General features: G+C 46.0%; 2 protein-coding genes across 8 annotated transcripts; one reads left to right on the top strand and one right to left on the bottom strand.

Annotated features, from left to right (window-relative positions):
• Positions 1–11: 11 nt before the first annotated feature.
• rapgef3 (Rap guanine nucleotide exchange factor (GEF) 3) lies at positions 12–21,572 on the bottom strand. Of its 7 annotated transcripts, XM_053848914.1 has the most exons (36): positions 21,428–21,556; positions 20,922–20,985; positions 20,535–20,634; positions 20,174–20,293; positions 19,062–19,196; positions 18,942–18,976; positions 13,904–18,859; positions 11,960–12,513; positions 11,002–11,074; positions 9,948–10,024; positions 6,920–6,964; positions 5,097–5,203; positions 4,895–5,016; positions 4,561–4,732; positions 4,341–4,425; positions 4,133–4,193; positions 3,924–4,000; positions 3,713–3,859; positions 3,543–3,643; positions 3,305–3,393; positions 3,171–3,249; positions 2,945–3,095; positions 2,783–2,865; positions 2,685–2,715; positions 2,525–2,600; positions 2,251–2,388; positions 2,084–2,181; positions 1,886–2,011; positions 1,626–1,807; positions 1,468–1,558; positions 1,359–1,409; positions 1,203–1,290; positions 1,083–1,147; positions 955–1,009; positions 802–873; positions 12–568 (listed from the first exon to the last, which is right to left on the bottom strand). In XM_053848914.1, the coding sequence occupies exons 8-36, from the start codon at positions 12,011–12,013 to the stop codon at positions 450–452; spliced, it is 2,715 nt and encodes a 904-aa protein (XP_053704889.1). In that variant the 5' UTR covers positions 12,014–12,513; positions 13,904–18,859; positions 18,942–18,976; positions 19,062–19,196; positions 20,174–20,293; positions 20,535–20,634; positions 20,922–20,985; positions 21,428–21,556; the 3' UTR covers positions 12–449. The 7 variants fall into 7 exon arrangements, 6 of the variants coding, with proteins under 6 accessions (XP_053704889.1, XP_053704891.1, XP_053704888.1 ...); XM_053848916.1 differs by lacking the exon at positions 20,922–20,985 and having other exon boundaries at positions 11,002–11,112; positions 20,535–20,726; positions 21,428–21,572; XM_053848913.1 differs by lacking the exon at positions 20,922–20,985 and having other exon boundaries at positions 20,535–20,726; positions 21,428–21,572.
• slc48a1a (solute carrier family 48 member 1a) lies at positions 13,288–15,734 on the top strand. Its single transcript, XM_053849027.1, has 3 exons — positions 13,288–13,772; positions 13,984–14,151; positions 14,596–15,734. Exons 1-3 carry the CDS (start codon positions 13,643–13,645, stop codon positions 14,730–14,732), a joined length of 435 nt encoding a protein of 144 aa, XP_053705002.1. The 5' UTR covers positions 13,288–13,642; the 3' UTR covers positions 14,733–15,734.
• Positions 21,573–22,425: the final 853 nt, after the last annotated feature.

Here is a 22,425-nt window from a genome sequence, read left to right as displayed (position 1 = left end):
ATACTGTGAAAATAATTTATTTATAAAACATAAGAAAGTGCGGATACAAACTACATGAAACTGCACAAGTCACGTGAACACAGCTGGAGTGACGGAAGAGACCGTGTCAGGTGATGTTTCTATTTTAGCGTGTTTCAGCCGCGCTCATTGTTTTTAGCTACAGCCTGATGGCTGTCATGTGACTGGTGAGAAGTCTGAGGATGACTGTCCAGTCAGTTTACAAGTCAGAAACATGACCTATTATGGGATGTAGTTCAGCGCTGAATTGCTGGTTTATTTTCTCAACGGCGATCAAGCCCAAGTTGTCGTGGCAGCGTGTGTTTGTGCTTTCAGTTTAAGAGGTCAGAGGTCATGACTGGTGCAGCACAGCTTCTCTCTGAATCCAAACCTCTAAGACCAGATTGTCAGGTCTGACTGGAGAGAAACATACTTCAGATGCTGGAGAGGATCTAGTGCTCCAGAGTCCTGGAGAGCTGCGTCAGCCTCCGCTGGTGGTCCACCACTCGCAGGTTCTGGATGTAGTGCCGGATGTTTGAGGGCGTCCGGAGAGGAAGGACATTCTCTGAGTCTGACAATCGAGTCAGAACAAGATCAGATGGTGGCAGGTGACAGTTCAGATGAGTTACTTTCATTCACTATTCTGTCACTAAAATCTTGCATCAGATTTAAAACGGTCACCATTACTACAATTTTATGTTCAAGAGAAAGAAGCGTTACTTCCTCGCACCAGCAGAGGGCGCTGACAGCGACCACAAACGTTTGCACCCCAACATTTGATGCACTTCTTTAAGAGCTACTCACACGTGGAGATCCGAGTCGCAGCTCCTTCCAGAAACATCCGTTCGGTGAGTCCTCGCTGTGGAGACGACGGGACTGAAAGAGACACACAACAACTCACATGATTCACTCAGATGCCAGTCCTGATGCGTCCGACGTCTCAATGATGGGACTCACTGTACGGCTGACTCCGACACCCACGGACAACCTTCACCGTCCTGGCAATCATCCGCTGCAGGGGGGAAACGAAAAGGGCTGCTTACAGAACACCGACTAGTGGCAACACTCGAGGACTTGTCCCTCACCATCTTCTCAAAATTGACCAGCTTGTCCACACAGTTCTGGTTTCCCTCATGGATGAACGTCATGTCTGAGGGAAGAGGAACGTAACTGACGCTCATATTTAGACATGAGATCAGGCCTACCTTTGAGCAGCAGCGGCATGAAGGGGATGTAGGGAGGACTGAGCTTGGACACAGCCAGTCGGTACGCTCGGTGGTTCCGTGTGGGATTCTGCAACGGCGACATTTTAATGGACGTTCCTAGAAGTACAGATGAGAAAGAGCAGCAAAGTTTCTCACCAGCAGCCGCTCGTAGGAGCAGTAGATCCTCTTGGTCTTGCTGGGAATCCTCTAGAAGCAGACAGACAGTTCTACATCTGGGCTCAGGATGCTGCGTTCAGGGTCTCACCTCCCACGTCTTGTGGAGTCTCTGTACGGCGCTGTTGCTCAGACCAAACATCACGGCAAAGAATGAGTTGAGATTTTTCTGCTCCTTCAGTCTGCGTTCAGAACAAGGAGCGTTGATGTGAGGCTCCATGGCTGGCGCCGGCGTGAATGTGGACTCACACAGCCGCCATCTTGATGAACTTTTTGAGCAGGACGGCACGCTTGACCAGGTCCTCACACAGACACAGCTCGGTCACCACCCAGAACTGGACCTCATTGAAGCGACGCACCAGACGCTCCAGGTTGGCCGTGATGGCGGCGGGGAATTTGTGGCGCCCGAACACGTAGTAGATGAGCTCCACCTGGGCCCAGCCCGGTTTGTGAGTCAGGAGAACAGAGATGTTTTGGATGCATGAAATGGAAGGTTGGTGGTTGGCTACCTCGTGCATGGCGCTGAACAGTTCCCAGTCGTAGTTAGTGAGCTCACTGGCCACGTCTTTGGAGCTCATCTGTTCCAGGACATCTGCCGTCCCTTGGTCAGGACCCTGCTGCTCTTTGAGGGGAGTCTGTCGGGATGAGACACCTGGTCAGAGAAACCCAAGCGAGAGGAGAGAGGACTCCAAGTGGCAAGGGGTCACCAGGAGGTCGACTTGTCCGCTGGTGCAAATGAACAGTCTCTCGTTGAGCCCCAGAGCAGTGAAGACAGCGCTGGCGTCCAGCTTCAACTGAGCGCGCTCTGTTTGACAAAGAGCATAGCTTCATGGGCCAGTCTGCAGGCACCAAGTCAAGTTCTGAACCAAGTCACCTCCAGCAGAGTTCATCTTGACCAGAACATGATCGCCGCTGGCTTTCACGATGGACGACATCACCTCATGTACAGTCGCGTTCACAGGCAACATCAGCGTGAGAACTTTGTGGTCCGAGCAGACGACTTCGTACAAGACTGACGACACAAGGAACGATTTACAACAGAAACATTTCAGGGACATCCAAGTGCTTCTGCAACAAACATGTTTCTAGCACGTTCAGCTTCAACGCTGCCCCTCTTGAACCTTCATTATCATACTTTTGAGTCTCACCTTTGTCCCGTGCTCTGATTGGCTGGAGCCGCACTGCTGACTCGTCACAATGAGCAAACCAGTCAAACGGCTGATTCTGCAGGAGAAGAGCGACACGGTGACTCAGCATGCATTGAGGCTGCGTTCACATAGCAGATGAGGAGGTGAGTGAGTGAGTTACTCTGCCCAGTGACTGATATCCGTTCTCCGACCTGAAACATCGGAGACACAGGTGAGTGCGTCACTTGGACCAGACAGAAGAAGGACAAACGTATTTACACTCGGTTTCTGCGTCGCTCTCGGAATTGGTCCTTCAGCATGTTGGTCAGGCGCGAGTTGGCCATCACCTCCTTCTTCAGCTTCTATTGTTGCCGTGGCATCAGAAAAGCGGCTGTTACTTTCAATAACTCCACCGGCTCGCTGAAATTTGGACTCCTGTACCTCCAGGAAGTCAGAGGCAACTGAGTCATCTTTCAGCAGGGGTCCGAACAGCGCCACCCACTGGCCAACCAGCTTCACCACCTTCTGCTTGGCATTGTCCACGTAGGCAGACCTCTCCATCTCTGAGCCCTCACAAAGCTCAGCCCAGTAGGTGGAACATTAAGTCAAGGACACAACCATCTCTCTGCTGCCTCTTCACAACATCACACATGAGAGCTTGGGATATTGTTGCATCAGAGCCGGACACAGCTGGCTGGACGGCATGAAGACTCGGTGGGTGAGCAGGAAGTCACTCACGGTCGCATCTGCAACACCAACCAACCATTAGATCGTGATCCCGTTCTGATGTGTCCACCTCACCCATCGAGTCGTTCCCATTGGAGTCCAGCTTCACCGTCTCCAGCAGATGTTCCAGGATCTTCTCTGGAGTTCCCGACATGACTGTGTACCTGCAGGTTTTTTGTACATAAGCATAGACCCAATCCACTGGCTCAATGTTAGATTTGGAACTGTCCTGCCATTTGATCACAAAATAAACTGTGTGAGAGGTTACGGGTTCCTCTCCCAAATTCCAGGATCTGCCGATCAAGTGACTCACTTGCTGCAGTTTCCTCCTGGTCCAGCTGAGCTGACACTTTTCTCCAGAACCAGCACGGTTTTCCCATGCTCCTCCAGGCGCACGGTGTTGGCCTCCACATCCTGGAATCACACAGACATTGACACAGATTACAAAACCAGCCCAACTCCCAAGCCTCATCCCCAACAAACCTTGAGGATCCGTATGAAGTCTTGCTTGTCCACTCGCAGGAAGTGGCAGTTGTCCTCTCTCAGGATGATGGTGGCGGCTCGCGGGGCGTCGTTCAGCAGAGCCAGCTGACCGAAGTCTTCGCCCTCATGTAGCGTCGTGACCAGACCCTGTGAGGAGATGCAGCGCTCAGCTCATCTTTGTGTCTCCTTCCTGCACCTCACTTGTACTCACCTTCCCATGCGTGATGACATTGACCGATCCCTTCCAGATGATGTACCAGGACGTCCCCTTGTCCCCCTGGCTGAACACTGCAGCAGGTGGTTTCACACAGTCAGACTCAACATTCACTGGAGAACGGAATCTGAGCATCCTGCATTAGTGCTTGTTTGTGTGCTGGTAGATGTTGAGTGAGCATCTGAATGCGTGTGTGTGAGACTCACAGACAGTTCCAGCTTTAGAGTGCGACTCAAACAGCAGCACTGCTGCCAGCTCTTTACGAACCTGAGCAAAGAACAAAAGAATCATATGTCAAGTTGTCAACCATGCTGATGCCGAAAGGCACATTTGACCCTCGACTTCCTGAAGTGAATCACACTGAAGTGTTGTGTGTTTAGTGCAGACACGAGCCCACTGTCAGGTGAGACTCACAGAGGACGACAGGTGAGCCGCAGCCTTGACGTGGAGCAGCTCCTCGTAGATCACCTCCAGGTCCTCAGCACTCCTCTGACTGGGACTGCAAACACAAGTCTTCATCATCATCATCTGAATTCTTTCTACAGTGGACCTTTTTGAAGTCATCTTTTGATCACAAAAATACTGTCAGGAGTCTGTGATATTGCAGGTTTGCGTGTGTGTGAAGACTGCTGACCTCTTACGCAGGATCATGGTCAGCAGAGCATCAGGGCCCAGCTGAGACAGCAGGGTCAGCCCCTCCTGAAGGTCGTCCTCGCTGTCGTGAGGTGCCTGCTTTGCTCCCAAGGCTGCCCCCTGGAAGCGATAGAACTGAGTGTCCTTGTCCTGGAAGTTCAGCTCCTGTTTGACTGGCCACACACAAATCCAGTTTAGATGGACAGCTTTGAGAGGAGGTGAGTCAGGATCAATAAGTAGCATCACTGCGCTTCATCCTCTGTTAAAAAGGTTTCTGAGATTATAGAGATCGCCAATCACCAGTAGGCAGCAAGTCTGACATTCAGGGTTCATACCGTGGACCAAGATCCCCTCGTCCACCAGAACCTGCCACATTCCCACAGCGGGCCCTCTGGACTGGAGACCTTCGTGTTGTTTCATCAGCCAGTCCACCAGTTCTTTCCCAGAGCAGCACTGTCTGACACGCACACGCACACACTGATCAATCTCCACAGACGCTCTCACTCTCTCTCTCTCGAGAAAAGAAAGAAATCCAACCTGTAGGTCTTCAGGTGATACTTCTGGTCCCGGATCAGACCCGGGTTCCTCTCAATCATCACGCTGTAGAGCGAGCGAGCGGCCTTCAACACTCGATCCGACAGGAACTGAGTCAGAGGAAAGAAACAGCAATTTAATCAGACAACATCAACTGGTGAATTTCTCATCTCCAAAAGGCATAATCTGATTAGAAATGCAGGTGTATAACATTTTATTGCTTGGGAGGTTTTCAGCTTTAGAATCCACTTCTATGTCTCACATTTGTTACATAATTTAAAGTTTTATATTTTTTATTTTCTCCCTTGTCTTGACTCTTCTGATCACCAATAATTCCATCCAAACTCGAACCAGAGTGAAAATCCTTCATGAATATTCTCAGCTGTTGTACATGATGCACTTGATGACCACCAGACCACCATTCACCACAGAAGTGACCATTCCTCTCTGCCTTCCATCAGCCATTCCCTTTGTTCCCTCCTCACAGGGCCCGGCCCGGAACTGCCCCTCCTCCTCCCCCACCGGGTCAATGATGCAGAACTCTTATATAACTGCACTAATCTGCTTCGTCTTTCACACCGGTTTCAAACATTTGTAGTCGTTGGCTGCAGGTCATGTGATTCCATGAGACGCTGCTCAGGTGACTTCTCCTCAGGAGCCATGACTTTCACACACGTAAACATTTTCACCTTGCAGAGGATCCCGCTCACTGAGTCCAGAAGTGGTCATGTGATAGCTTGGCTTGCCAAGTTGCTTAAACTACATTGCAGCTTTAGCAGGTTTTAAAAAGACTGATCCAATCTTTTCTCTTTTAGTTTCACTTTTAATGATCGTTTTGAAATGAACACGATCTTTGACAATCTCATCCCCAGGGTTTCATGTTTCAATGTGCACCATTCATGTTGTCAGAGAGAGATAAATTGAGACAGATAAATCCATACGTCCAGACTCATCCTTCACAACAAGAACTGAGTTGTTTTTCACATTTACTTTTAGAATCACAAAAAGGAATCAATTTTGTATCCCCTTTTTTAATATGCATTATTTATACATATGACAATTGTGAAATTGTTGCTTCCTGTGTCATGAAAATCCTGCTTAGTAAAATAGAATTTTGACATGAATTCACAATTGTAAATTTGACAGTGTGAGATGTTATTTTTGATGTTATTTCAGTTTCTTTGACCGATGCCTTAAGATGTCCACCAGCTTCCCACTGACCCTCAGTGACTCCAGCAACCAGTTCTCAGACCCGTCTGGCGTGAGAGATGACGGGACTGGACCTTAAATCAACTTTAGAACTTGCGTTTGCGCGTAAGAAAATATTTGTGTTCCATTCCAGCGTGGGTCCAGCTCCGTCCTGTTCGTCACACTGACGGCTGAGTTGATCCACAGTCAGATTCTAGATGTTTTTCCCCACAGCTGAGCTTTCAATACAGCTGACATGTAATAAACGTGGCATTACCCAACTGTGATGTCACACAGGTTTCCTTCACAGTGGGACCCTTGAGAGCCATGAATTCAGCCCATCTCTTCAGAACACTCAAACATTTCCTGCATCCAGCTGCTGCGAGTCACTTCAGGTGTAGTAAGTGTTTGATGCATATGTTGGTGGAATAATGATGAGCTTGTGGGTGAATGTCTCCTGCTAGTCCCTCTCTGACCCAGGTGGGTTGCGACCTGAGATTAAAGACGCCTCAGAAACTGAACATCAGCGACGTGTGCTCCTTCTCAGCGTCCCTCACTGGGGCACTCTCAGAGCTCGGCTTGTTATATCGCTCTGCTCATGGACGTTAATAATATGGTGCTCACCATCATCTACTCACCTGCTTCATGGTGTCCTTGGAATTGAGGGCCTCAGGCAGCGGCGTCTGAGGAACAAGAACAGAGATGGTCAACATAAACGCTAAATAGAAATCGGCATGAGAAGAAAGGTCAACAACAACAACGTCAATCATCACAGCGGCGATGAAGGTGATGATGGGGCCTGGTACCATTGTGAGGAAAGCGTGGGAGGTGAAGGATTCAGCTGGGAGGAGAAACAAAACGCTGGAAAATGTTCTTTTCAATGTGCAACTGGACTTAACCCTTTCATGTCACATGAATTCAAAAACATTAAAGTTCATGAGACAAAAAACACAACTGCATTTGTGAACAGTCAACACAGCAACATCACGAGGTCAGGATGGGATGGGACTCTCTCTTTATGGAGTCCACGTTCACTGTGAGGTTTTAATTTTTGGAGGTATGTGTTTTTGCACACTTTTCATGCATTATTTCACAATGGCATCGCTCTCTGCTGGTGTGGCTGCTGTCTGTGTACTAGTTGATGCATTTGCTATGGTTTGTGTGAGTGACTTGAGTGACTTGTGTCAGCAGAAGTCTCCATAAAAGTAACAAGTCATGTCTTCAAAATCGTTTTATAGTGTTTTGGTTTGCCATGACAACGGTGAGAAAAACATCCTCTCCTGGACTGATATGTCATTTATTACGTAAACATGCGGCCTCAGCAGATTCAGCAGTCATATGACCATGTTTTCTCTTTCACGGGGAATCCACTGGAATATGAGGTCTATGATTTTTTTATGAATGAAATTTTATGAAGGTTGGCTGCATTTTCCCACTTGAATTTGGACACACACGTGACACGTGGGAGACACATGAACTCATTTCACCTCCTCCTGTCAACTCAGTATTGTATGGAAACACAAAACACAAAACAGTGCAGAAAGAAACACCCACCTTGTTTCAAAAACCTGGGGAAAATGTAAAAATATATTTTCATTCACAAAGAAGTTAAAGCATCACATGCCCTGTGTGTGGCTGAAAAACAGTTATTTGAGGGGAGATTTTTATTTTACAAACAGTGGCAGGTCCTGTGATGAAACAGGTATCGTGCTTAGTTTCTCTCAGAATCAAGTCTTTTTCTTTTTATTGGACTTGAACTTTCCACTGGACATGACAGTTTATGGTCTCCAGCCCAGAGTTTGTTTATGACACGTTCGATAACCTGACTAAACAAAGTCAGCTGATTCACTTGTTGAGGAGTTGGGGAACTATTTAAAGGTCCGGTCGCGCTGTGAGTCCAGGATGTCTTTAAACCTTGTGATGCAAGTTGAGAGTCCTCCTCTCAACCACAACCTTCATCCTGTCCGGACAATAAACAATCGACTAGTTATAAATAAAAAGGTCCTTCCTGAGAGCCTCCAAGGCAGAGTCAGGAATGTTCCCGAAATATCTACAGACTTATTTTTGACACACACACACACAAATATGACTTCGGTTTGAAGCAGAGGAGCTGTCAGTCATGCAAGACTGTTCACCAGTCGCCCTGACTAGCCAGGTGAGTTTTGACCAGCTGGAAAAAATTAAACCACACGTGTTTCACGTCACCTACCACGAGAGTGACAGCGAAATCATGAGAATCAAACAGCTTAAGTTGAGTTCAAAGACTCCAAACGGCACTTCAATAAGAAAGTCAAAGTCAACGTCAACTGGAGGCTGCAGCGCCCAGGAGAGGTCACATCTGTGTAACTGTACTGACATTTGACAGCTTTTGTGCAGGAGGTAAACAAACTGTATCCAGGAACTCAAGGCTCGCTTCCCCTTTCCCCAGCTCCCCGTGTCTTCGTCGGGGGACAAACTGACACACACAACAAAATAAACGCAGTGCTTGGATCCAACCGGTTTGGAAAGAGCTCGTAAATACAAGTAGGCGCGCTAACGACGCGCGGTGATGCTCATGAGTCATTGATCGACAGGTGGTTTGACCCGACAATTCTAAGAACATAACTTGAATGCAAATTCGCCCCGACACCTTGAGCATCGCAGAAAGAAGCTAGATGTCGGAGACGGTGGGACTCTACGACGCGAAGCGCAGACCCCTTCAGCGGAGAGCGCTTACCCAGCTGATGCCGCGGATGATCGGCGTGTCCGCGGAGGTCCGGTCGGGGAACACTCGGTAGCTATAACTCCGGAAAAGATGCATCTTCGTTGGCCAAAGGTTCAGTCACCAGTAAAAACTTCAGTTCCACTAGCCTCGCACATCGTCACAACCACGCGCCAGGACCAGGCTGGTCAGATCGTCGGGGGACGAACACACTCGGAGGACGGGGGAGCAGTGACTGAGTCGCGGGTGAGCCGACAGAGGGACGACCTTCTCCGGGTGTTCCGCCTCATTAAAGGCGTGAGAGTTTGAACTGGAGGGCTGGAACTTTCACCTCGTCTGCACCAGGAAGAGGGCAGACCTGTACCTGGTTTTACTTGATTCAATGGAATAATTCATTTGATTTTCCTCTTTGAAAACGTTGCCTTGGTGAAACAGGCTCCGTGAATAACAAGTTAGTGACAGGTGATAATCATTGAGAACATTTTACAGTACTGAGTGAAACGTGAGCCTCAGGGAAGACAGGGCGGAGACAGAAGAAACAAGGTCACCTGCTGTTTCAGACCAGACCAGAGGTATTGAGTATGTAGCGTGTGTCTTATCTTGACGTCTGGTTATCAGTGTGTCACAGCAAATGCCTGGTGAAGCTGATGAACTGGTCTCCTGCTCGACCTTGACAGTTGAGTGAAGAGAAACATGGGCTAGGATCACTAACACCCACCTGTCAACTGCTCAGACCTCTCTCCGTCATCTACCCAGCTGATGAACACAATGGCTTTATAAACAAGAGTGAACTCAGTGTGGAGAACCATGCATCGGAAAAAAAAATTAATCTAAAAAAATACACAGCAACACTAACCAGCAGAGTCACTAGGCATCCAAGTTCATGAAGGACTTGACATCCAACAGCTAAACATTTTCACAGTGGGACCATCCAAATATTCTAGAGTGAGATTATTGGGGCTCACCTCTGGTGTGCAGCGTCTGGGTGGAGGCCAGATGGACCTGAACAAGTTCTCCATGGAGCTGAAGGCCTGAAGTGCAACTGTGAGGAGTCACAATGTTAGACTCTGCTGCAGTGACACTTTCTGGAGTGACAGTACAGAGCACCTTCTGGACCAAACATACAAAACGTGATGCAGTCGCTGCAGAAGAGTAAAGTGGTGTTACACTAGGAGTTTGGGTGACTTGTCGAGGCTTCATCTTGCCAGAGAAAGTGAAACCTGCTGGAAAGTATTTGGCTCCAGACAGGAAGAACAGCGGAAGGTCACATGCTGTGGAGTCCAGGTTGGTCATCACAAGAGTTCAACAGTTTCCTGCCTTCTGTTCTGGTTACATAATGCTGTTGAGGTCGCCCCGATTGTTCGGGAGAGGCCAGCCACTTCCTGAGATGCTCACGAATGCAGACTCAGAAATAGACTAGAGTTTGACCCCTCGCACGCGTTCAGAGAAACAACAAGTAACGCACACAGACAAAAAAACTCAGACTCTCTTCCTAAATTGCAGGTCTGCAGAGATCCTGGGAAACAAATCTTTTATTCTACACTTAGAAGAGAAGGCTCAAACAGTCGTTTGTCTGGTAACCGTAAACACCCTGGAGGAGGTCATGTGTTGGTGGGGACAGTTTACAACCAATAATGTCTCTATAGAGGTACGTTCCACTGCGGACTCATATGAATGTTAGCTGCACAAAAACACTTTCCTAATCCCGATCACTGGACGTCCTGAAAGAGGACAATGATTTTTTTCTTTGAAATCTAGAATGGAACCCACAGCTTTATTGTGGCAAATAGTTTTTAATAATATATGGCATTTCATCATTTCATAAAATAAAGCACAAATAAAGTTCATAATCCAGTGCTCATAAACACAGCATTAATTAATCCAGCAATCTTTTCATTCATCACTATTAAGGATAATTTAGTCTCTTTGTCTCATGAATTACTTTAAATGTATTTTTATATGGATGAAATGAATAGACTGGGACATTTATTTTTCAATGAATCAAGAAATTCTTCTCACCTAACTTGGTGGTCTGGGAGATCATGAGGGACCCGCCGAGCGCAGCAACGTCTCTTCTGCAATCCTGTGAAGACTCAGAGAGAAAGAATCCAGTTTGTCCTCAGTGACGTCCTGCGGGGATGAAAACACGATGGAGGTGATAACACACTTGATAACGTCCAGCCTTCTGGAGAACAGTCTCCTCTCTCACTCTGAAATGACAGCCAATGAGGTCGTTCAACTAACAAAATATCCAGTTTGAGTGACCCCAGGTCACCTATAATGATGGAGCTGATCATTGAGGAGATTAAAGTGAGTTTATTTATGTCCAAGGGTTTTCTGTGGAGACCCCCATGAGGCTGGGAGGTACTTCCTGCGACTACACACAAACACACTTTGATCGACACAAGCAGAATCATTAAAGTAGTGGCCAGTGAAAATAAAGGAAATGAAGGCACAACATGCTCCTGATCCCAACCGCATGCATCCAGACACACAGGTCAACAGGCATCAACACACACCAGTGCACACACAAACACCAATACAAAATGGCTTGCAAACACTAAGCAGACGCATTATTACACATGCACGTCAGGACAGGAGTCTGAGCTGATGTGGCCATGCTGAGACCTTCATCCTTGTGGCTGACTAGGAGCTTTATGATAGATCCATCAACCCATGAGTTTACAGATAAGCATGCAGGTAGCACTGAGCCGACTCTTCTAACTCAACTGGACTTTCTGACAACGTGAGAGCTGTGCTCCATTTGCGATGAAGGGAGGACACAGACAGCTCACAGCACTAGTGAACAACACAGCTGAGAATCACATGATGATATGCAGCAACATAACCCCCTCCAGAACTCATAAATCACTTTGCAAGTATTTCAAGGTCATAATTATAATACGTAGTGTAATTACACAGCTTTTGATCTGCATCTCATCAGATATTAATAAGAGACAGTAAAGTTTGGACTCACTGTGACTCGCCTCTCCTCCTCTGTCTCCCCTCCTGCAGCTTTGATTCCATTCATCTGTCTGAAGAGGCTTCATGTACCAGGGGTTATGCAAGCACAGGGAACATCTCCGATTGGTCAGAAAACAGTAATTACATATCCTATCAGACATATTCAGCTTCTGTGTGAGCACCGTCACATATGGTGATCGATCACAACATCATGACCATGTGTCCCGAAATATTTTCCTCTCCTTGTTTGTTCAGATTTATTTGGGATGAGAAAAATACTGGAGTCAGCAGGACATTCTCAGACTGTTTCATGGAGACTATAGAGGAGCTCAGACACAGGCAGATGTCACTCAATGCAAGAGTTTCACATTATTTCAGCATCAATATATTCCATTCATGCAGCAGAAAATCCCAGCATAATTCCAGGCACTTCAGGGACTAAACCACTTCCATGTTGATTTTTGTTATTGTAAACAGCTTCCCTTCATTAAGTTTGCCGTCAGGGATAATTAGCGTCTCCTGCCTGACAGGACGATGGTCATGTGGTCCAGCTCATGAGAAGATCTTCTAGAAACCAAGAAGAGACAACAATGATTCTCTAAGTTCCTGCAGAGAATCAATGTTCTTATTTTCGGTCGGAATGATCAGTCACAGGAGAGAGCGGACAGCAGCGGCTGCAGCTGCTCAAAGATGCACAGAACAGCAGCACTTCACTCCCACGGCCCCTAAAATCAAGTGATTTTAGGGGCCATACTGAGGACATGTTGGCTAAATAGACAACAAAAGTAATGCAATAAAATACATGTCGAAATGATACAAAATATTGATTTGGGTGTGTATACAAAAAAAAAAAAAAACTGACAGCATCAAGTCCTCAGGGAAGAAAATTGTTTCAAAGAAATATTCCTGATCAAGAACATAAGCAGGAATGAAAGCAGAACTCACTGCCAGTTTCACTGTGTAAACGTTTTGGATTCATGCATTCACAGCACACAGCTTATTTTGTGTCAAATTGCAGTTGCTTTGAGATTTGATAAAAATGCTGACAATGTATCAAAGCACATCGAAAACATGACAATTTCAGACGGATTTATTTGACATTTGGAAGGACAAAGTAATCTATGCAGAGCAAACTTGTGAAAATAGTTTGAGGTTTCAACTACAGATCAAACATGATGGTTCAAACAATATAAACCTTTTAGATTGGACAGCAGAATTATTTTTTTTTAAATGAGAATATTATTTTCTTCACTGCTGATGGAAGAAGTGAGATATTTTGGCGAAAACAGCACTGAAAATAGAGCACACACACAAATCCTTGGGGGATTAACGCAGCATTTCCGGGTGTGACGCTTCGGTCCTAAACACAACGGCTCCAGGAACACAAGTCCCGCCGGTCTGGACGCGAAGTCTCGGTACCTGCTGTCACTTCGCGGACAGCTGGTTTGCTTGCCGGCTAACTGGCTCATTTGCCTCGTATTTAGAACTCCATTAGGGTCTTTTTATTTCCGTTTAATTAGACTTTTGTTGACATTGTCGGACGCTAGCTCGGCTAAGCTCGCTCCCCGGACTGTGTGTGTTTACTTGCTGAGAATGTTACGTAATGTTTCGGGAAGCTCTGGATGTAGCCTGTTAGCTCTGGTTAGCATTTAAGTAGTACGCGCTCGTCTGGTCCTCGGCGTTTATTTACTGAAAAATGGGGATCAAAAGGATTCATGTCAGCATCGCATATGCGACATTCGGCGCTTTGGTGGGAATCTCTGCGTTCCTGGTCTGGAATATCGCCTATAAACAGCCGTGGACGGCCGCCATGGGAGGCCTAGCAGGTGAGCTCGGCATCGGGATGAGGAAGCGACTAGTAGGATTCAAGTTTCAGTACATAACTGAAGATGAAAACCTAGATATGACATCAACGTCTGTATACGGTCTTAATATTACAGTTCAACTGCCAGTCTACCTGGCTCAGCGGCTCTTGCAACATTCGTCCGCCTCAGTGTGGATGACCCCCTCTTTGTGTTTGTGTTTCTCTCCCCGCAGGTGTGATGGCTCTGTGGTGTCTGGTCACTCACATCATGTACCTGCAGGACTTCTGGAGGACTTGGCTGAAGGGTCTGAGGTTCTTCATGGCGGTGGGTGTCGTCTTCTCCATCACTGCTGCCACTGCCTTCATCACCTTCCTCACTCTGGCTGTCACCCAGAAACAATGTAAGTCTCTCATCTGAAGTTCATCAGGGATTAGAGTTACTCACCAGGAGCCTCTGGAGCCGGTCTAGCACACCTCAAACTAACCTACAATGCAACTTCCATATTAGGACTCTACACCTAAATTCTATCTGCCTTTGACTGAAGTGATAATTGCTCTTGTAAGGTTTAATTAAATTCATATGCATTTACTTCTATTTGATAACAGAATGACAGGGAAAACAGAAAGTGTTATCAACCTTGAGTCATAGTTTTGCTTGTTATCAAAGTGTCGCGTATGTTTAAAATGTTCTTCCGTCTTCTGTCATTCCTTCCTTTACTAGAAGGTGTGATCTTTCTCCCTGCATTGTTTCGGCTGTGTGTGTCCTCGTCGCACATGTCAATCTCAAATGAAACTAAGAATGTAGAAAAGTTTCTGATAGAAGTACTTGTTCTTCTGTGCCGCAGCCCTGACGGACCCTCGCAGCCTCTACCTGTCGAGTGTGTGGAGCTTCCTGACCCTGAAGTGGGCCTTCCTGTTAACTGTGTACTCACACAGATACCGCCAGGAGTTTGCTGACATCAGCATCCTCAGCGACTTCTAGACCACTTTACATAACTTGAGTCAAACAGGTCAACGTTACATGACTCTGCATCAACTTCAGGCGAGGATGTTTATTGTGCTGTGTCACGTGACCAAATCCATATCCGCTGTTTAACCTTGCTACATCATCAGTATTTTCTCCAGTGTCTGCATGGCAAAGTCTCAAGCTTTTCCTCCATAACCTTAACGCTTTATTTACGAGGAATTTCTTGACCACATGATGTGGTGCAGATTCACTGACCAATAGCAACATAAAAGTTGTGATACGGAAACAACTTTTCATTTAAAAATGACATTTGCCTCTTGTTTTTTGTTTGCTGCATTATTGAGGGATTAATTTAATCTCTGAAGTGTTTCAGCTGGAGGGCAGTTATGAGCAGAAAAAAGGATTTGATTTGTTTAAAAAAAATGGATCAGTACTGCTATAAGTATACAACAAAGAGCTTTAACTATGGCAATAAAATGAGGAAGTATTAAGAGTGATGCTCGGGCAGATCTCCAGAACAACCAATTCAGTTATGGAACTTTTATTAATTAACCTGTCTGACACTTTTACAGAATTATTGTACAGACTTTCACTACTTTAAGGCTCATGTTTGTTATTCAACGTAATTTGATTCCAGAGTTGCACAAAAACACCTTTGATTTCTGACATATCTTAAAGGTTTGAATATTGTATTTTTTTTTTAGAAAGAGCGACCACGTCTGTTGCTGTTGTACAGTTCCTCTGTTACTCCACCAGGGGTCCCTGTTACCCAATTGTGCGGTTTACATTCCTTGTTATGATTTTAAAAATGTGTCGGCGGAATATTTGCACTTTAGTCTCGGATGGTGGCGTTTTGCACACGGACATGCTGTTTTAAGTGTTGGACTAATATTTGCTCCCAGTTTGAAGGATTTGTTTGCATCCTGATGAACCTTGACGTGCATCATGAGTTGTGTCCCTGTTGTCAAGCGACAGAATGTAAAGTTTAAACCAATAAAGACTATTGTTGAATAACAGGCATGTGACATCTCTGGTGTTATGTTGGTGCACCCAGCTGACCTGTGTGGAACCAAACTATGACATCTGACCTAGCACTGGTCGGGTCAGCTGATCACATTTGGACACACGTTCAGTGCTTGTAAACACAGTCACCAGAGAGCTGCGACTGAAGGCCGCTCGGCTGTGGACAGTTCAATTAGAGGATTGTGAGTCAAGACTTGAAGAGCTGAGCTTCACACTGAATCTCCATTTAATTTCCTGCAGTTACAGATGAGTTGTAATGAGTCCATTTTACACAACATTCTTATACATGCTGCAGCACTATATATGTAATCCAACCATCTGACACCAATAAATTGGCTTTTGACCGTTAATTAATTGAGTCTCATTAACAAACCCCTTGACGTCGCGGGATCATAAATCCGTATTGTGCGGCGTCAGCACTTGCTCTGAAAAAAATTAATGACTTAATTCAGCAAAAAATAGCAACAACGAGACGGGCAATTAATTATCCAACCATTGTGAGTCTGCGACTGCGCAGGCTTGTTCCCAGTCCACTCTGAGAGCTCATATCTGCTGCATAAACTTGAGCCTTTCCTCTCACCTTCTCATATGTGACACACACACACGTCACTGCATCTACTCAGAGGGAAGCCAACACCAAACACAAGAGCAGAGAGAGTAGACATCCTTTTGAAAAGGCAACACGCTGCCTCTCATTGGAACCCATTGTCTTTCAGCTGCGGTTCAACTGCACTGACCACTGCACATAGTTCAACATATTGACTATCTTAACATCTCGAAACGTAAAACTCGTGATGCCAAACAACTATAAAAATATAACATCTCAGATGAGTTCTGAAGTGTCACACGCCTCCATCATGGAAGAAACGTGTCCATTTGTGACCTAATTAAAAGGCCCACAGCTGAAATGCGAGAGATAAAGCTCCGCTCCAGACACACACGCTCCTGCTATCATCTGATCGAGTCATTAGCAAGGGCCGCGTCTGTTTGCTCACCTGTCGAGTCGCCAGATATAACAGGCGAGGAGAGGGAGATAAGACGGGACAGCACATCGTGATGCGTTCAGGGGCTCGTTTAGGAGCTGGCAGTGTGTCACCGGAGGCGTTGATGAGCAATCCACCGGAACCAGGCACAGATTAGTCTGCTAAATTGAATGATTTAACATAATGAACGACAAACAACAAAAGAACCGAGCTCATGACATTGTCATGATGACATTTTGACTGGCAGTCCACTATTCGCCTGCTATCAGACCTGCCCCCTTCCCCTTCAACTCACTCTTACCCTGCTCAAGCACGAATGGAAAATATGTGCGGCACAGCATAAACATTCTTCTAAATGGCAGGAGGAATTCCAACACGGTGCCACTCATAGACGGCAGATGCTGCATCTGGGTTTGACTAGATTCTCCAGTATGAACCGCCCGCTGACCTGAAGACCGGTAAGGAACACAGCAGATAGTTCTGCATTTGAAACACCAACACAAATACCTGAACATCAAACAGGCATCGACCTCAAACACAAAATTACCTTTAATCTTGAAGAATAATAAAGACCACTTGCAGGAAGAGCAAGTGTTAACCAGCAGGTGGCAATGTTGCCTCATGTGAAAACAGCACTGATCTTTTCGCGTCTCAAAGGTCAAACACAGAAGCCTGTGGTGCAGACTCTTCTACTGTTTCAACATACCCCAAAATACAAACAAGGCAGATCAGAATATTTCTGGAGCCTGGACCAGTGCTGCAGCCGTGACGCCTTGCTTGTCTCACCTGGGAACCTGCTGCAGATCAGTGAGAGCTGCTTCATCATGGTCATTCGGACCCTTGACTTCCACGCTGCACGCAACTGTGGCCACATCTGATCACTCCACCACCAAGTCTATACCAACCTGGAACCTCAGTCGCTAAGTCAGACAGACGCTTTCTAATTTCAGCCCCAGTCTCGACAGAAACACAAAATCAAAAGGAGAAAAACAGCACGCAACAAAAGCATGTTGCAAACACCTAATTTCTTCACCTCACACCTCCACAACCCTCGACAACCAAATTCCCACCCATACGTAACGTGACAATTCCAGCAACGGACCTGGATTTTCAGCAACTAAATGGCAACCAAAGTAGTCACCACTTTCATGACTTTCCATCACCACAAAGCTGCACAATAACAGCCTGCTAATGTCTCCAGACGACGCTTGGCCAAACTGAGTGAACGTTCTTTCTAAGGTTGCTTTGTTTTATCTGTCATACGGTGAGCTCTCTTGCCCCCCAGGTCCTCTGAGGAATATGATCTGTGCATGAAACAAAAACTTGTCTTCCTGATTCATATCATTCTTTGGGACAGAATTCCTCACCGCCCCGCGTCATTACCCAGCATCCCTCGCACCCTCGCGGCTGTTGTTATTTGTCTTTTCCGCAATAGCCCGTGGACACGTGGGCAGGTTGCCGGGGGAGATGGAAGCCAGGGAGGATAATGAGCTGCTGCAGGATGCCAGGCGGGCACGCTGCCGTCACTCGGAGGGGAAATGAAAAGTGGCGTCGGTATCACAGAAACGCCAGGGCTGTGCTTGTGGTGCAAGGGCCCGGATCCAGCACATCTGTCACACACTCGTCTGCTGGCAGCCACACAATCGCACCAACACTGTCACATTTGTCATCGTTTGTTTCTCCGTGAGGACCTGTGCTTCTCTTCTGGGCCCAAATCAGATCAATGATTTCATGAATTAAAACCGAGAAATATGTGTCTTTTATTTCCCTTTCCCTTCTGTTGAGACACAATCACCACACACTACTTTTCTCCTCTACTGACTCGACTTCTCCTCTCTAACAACTACGTCTATCATAAGTACAGCTACTACTAATGTGATGCTGTTGATCATTTCTATACAAACAAGTGCAAAAACTTCACATACATTTACTGGGATTATTTTGACATGACGACAACAATGACAGGTTTGAATACAACCATATCCCTGCTCAGGGTATTTGAACAAATAAGGTTGGACACACTTCCAAAATACTACTGATGTCACAGATGTGTGTCTAGAGATTGACCAGCCACTGCTGTTGATACGATGGCAGTGAAGACCAGAGACAGGACCAGGTCGTTCTTCTTCCACACATCTAACAGAAAAGTGTAACAGTAAAGATGCAATGGCAGGAATGTTTGTTTCTATTCTAAGTGTTTCTATTCAAATAGACTCACCGAGTTCTGACCTCAGACCTGGTGCTTTCAGAAATCTGAACAAATCATAAAGCAGAAAAGCAAAATATAGTTCTAGTTTTCAAACTTGTCTCTTCTGCTGAGGTGGAAGTGTGATTTTACCGCTTCCCTGTTGCCTCCTGTCCCTGTCTTTTCCCTTGAGCCCTGGCAGTGTGAGGGAGCCTATGTACGTGTGATAACCTTCCACATACTGCTTCAGTTTTTCAGACTCATCCTGGTTGATGTTGTTGCTGATTTCTGGAGAAACAAGAGAGTGATAGAAAACACCATTAGATGTGTCGACAACCTCACAAACTGCCTGTGGACAGGCTTTCTTCACACACCCCTCCTCAGATTTATCAACACTGTCTGGAGCACTGAGCGACTAAGTCAAGTTTGTCTGTCCGACTGAAACCACATGCAGGTAGTATTTGAACCTCAGGCTGATGGCAGCAGTTGAGAACCAAGGAGAGAAGTGTTGTCCTGAGTATGTACGGCAGAGAGATTCGGTGAGGCCAGGTGACCACCCTCTCAGTGGATATTTGTTCAGTAAGTGATGTGTACAGCAGAGCCCATGAAGGTGCTGTGGATTCTTTGATGGCATAACAAATCTCTCAACTACTCAGGCTGAGGGAGGAGCAGGCACAAAAAGGCCATTCACAAAAGAAACAGGACCAGAAACTCACTTAGGTGGTGAACAAAATTTTCTTTCTAAGTGCCACATTTACTGGCATTCCAGGCAAATATTGTTTCAGTGTCTTTTCCTTTGCAGATCGCTGGTGATAATTGGAAGCAAATTGTGCATCTGCAGCCTTTCATCAAAGCTGCCATCCTCTCTGATAATGCTTGTGTTCACAGTGCTGTTGAAAGGAGCAGATGGTTTGTTGTGTGGCTGCTGTCAGCTCTTCGCTGAGCTGCTGTCAAACCGTTCACACCTTCTTTGCATCCACCGCCACGGCGCTGCAGATGTGTTAGCACGCTGGACCCACACACACACAATGCCTCCAAATAAAGCCATAATTCAACAGCCAATTAAAGCCAGATTCACCAGCATATATTGGAGCAATCAGACTTAAGTTTCTGAAAAGCAGATGCTGAGCACTCTTTCAGTAGTTTGACTTCGATATTCAAATGGTGCACCAGCAACAGAGCCTTTTCTTGACTTGTAAGTCATGTTTGTGTCTGAGGGAAGTGAGCTTTTTTTCACGCTGGAGGATGAGGTACGTGTTTCTCACCAATGGCAACATCCATCCTGCCGATGTGCTGCAGGCTTCGTGACAGTCGGTCTAGGAAGATCTCCTCGTTGTTCTTTTTCAGCCATTCTTCCAGCGCTTTCCGACACTTGTCATCATCCTCTGATACACAGCAACACAACGACATGACAACTGGGAGGTTTATTGGCTTCAGATCTCACTCGACTATAATTCTAATGTCAACAATAATTATACAACAATAATTGGTCGTGTGTTCTGAATATTGCCAGCAGATTGTTAATACCTGAATCCAAATGTCCCGTTATAAAGTACAGCAAACTGGAGGTGGTCACGAAACACAAGCAGTATTCTGCCAAAGTACTACATGATGACTTTTCCTCACCATCATCTGAGGCCAGTTCTCTCTTGGACCGATGATGTAGGTCAAGCTGATTGTTTTCCAGAGAAAGGCTTTGGATATGTCGTAAAACGTCATCGTCTGTCTGAGACAGAGCAAGAACGAGCCCCTTACACTCTGAGGGTGTCAGCAACTCTGCAAGAGTGTCCATGTAACAGCAGCCTGTGTCGCTTCCCACTGAAAAACATTCAAATCACACATACGACACACTTCTGTATATGCCCATACCCGTTCAAAACACAAATACTTTAAACAGGAAAACACACACTTTAACGTATTGATTTGGACGTACGTGTTTATTGGTAATGAGTGTAATGTTGTACATTGTTGACACGTACAGAGACGCAGAGAGACCACTGTTTGTCACTTTACTTATCTGTCTTGTTCTAGAATTCTCCACAGGTCAATGCCACACAACACAGTCCACACACTCCCCCTAGTGGTAGAAGTTATGCATATACATCACAATGAGGTCGGCTCATTCTTTGTATTAAAAGTTATTTTTTTTTGTAAAAACTTTGACACCGTTGGTTGAGTGCAATGAGTAAATAGGGACGATGTTATTTACGTTTCCAACTTCAGGACTAATTTAACATGGTCGATTAACCAGCATGCTGACGGATGTAACGGAATAAAATTAACATTTCTCATTTCAAACACACACGTAATTAAAATTGTGATACCATATGAACTGCAGGTTTACTGTACTCTTCAGTTCCGCTTTGTTTTCACACACAAGACTCATTTAAAACTATTAATAATCGTTTCATTCATGCTAGTCCGCAGGCTAACTAGCTAGCCTGGCTAACTGTGGCTGCGTTTAAGAGCCGCGGTCGTCGGACTGTCGTCTCCGAGAATGTTCTCTAAAATACACTCACCTGTTTCGACAATGAGTATTACACTCAGAAGGCTAAACAAATAGCAGCTGACTCGTTTCATGTTCATCGTTTTTTTTGAGTAACCCTGGTACGTTACTTAGTTCAGTCATTGAATGGCGGTCAGAAAAGTTTACCTCGAATTATTTCTGTCAGATGTATTGCCACATCACGAACAGACTGTTTCACTGCTTGCTATTACATTGTTTTTACGTCATGAAGGGGAACTGATCATTTATGCTCCGATTAACCAGTCATTTTTGACAAATATTTTTTTATTTCAGGAGCAGATTAGATTTTCATTGATGAAGGTGCATTCTTCTGATCAGATGTCACTGGTTTCAGACAGTCACTCTTAAATTTCAGCCACAGAAGAAGTCAAAGTGCCTGCAGATGTGAGTGCAGGAGTGTGTGTGTGTTTGAATGTGTGTGAGTGTGTAGGCGGAGATCCCATTCCTTCACTTAACATCTCGCTTCGGGGTGGCTGGTGCGGAGAGAATGCGTGTGTGTGGGCGGTGAAATGGATCCGAGATGTTGGAGACAAAGAAGGTCAAGTTCATTTTTTGTAATTTACAGATGAGCTTTTTATTCGCCCGTACACAAAGCAGCTTCACGAATATCTGACATGCAGACGAGCAGAAACTCTCATGACTTCTAAACTTCACTCCACTGAAATCTGCTGACACACACACAGACTCCGGTGGAATGAAGGACAGAATGCATGGAATATTGGGACCCACTTTCTCCCGGGGACAACCATGGGTCCAGCGCTCCACTTCTGGCAGCAGGAAAGCAAAAGCCTGTATTTTCAGTTCCTCCACCTGGTTGAGGAGTTTGTGAGTTGCGGCAATCTCTGCAGCCCGTCTGCGAGACAGGACTTGTCTCTGCTGCTTCAGATTGAAGGAGCCTCAGACACGTCGTCACAGGCCTCCACTCAAACAGGAATGTCCAGAACATCTTCGCCTCCAACCTGGAAGAAAAACACACCTGTTGTACCAACA

Source organism: Synchiropus splendidus, chromosome 18 (genome assembly GCF_027744825.2).
Source record: "Synchiropus splendidus isolate RoL2022-P1 chromosome 18, RoL_Sspl_1.0, whole genome shotgun sequence".
NCBI classification, from domain to species: Eukaryota; Metazoa; Chordata; class Actinopteri; order Syngnathiformes; family Callionymidae; genus Synchiropus; species Synchiropus splendidus.
This window is presented reverse-complemented; position numbering and strand designations above follow the sequence as displayed.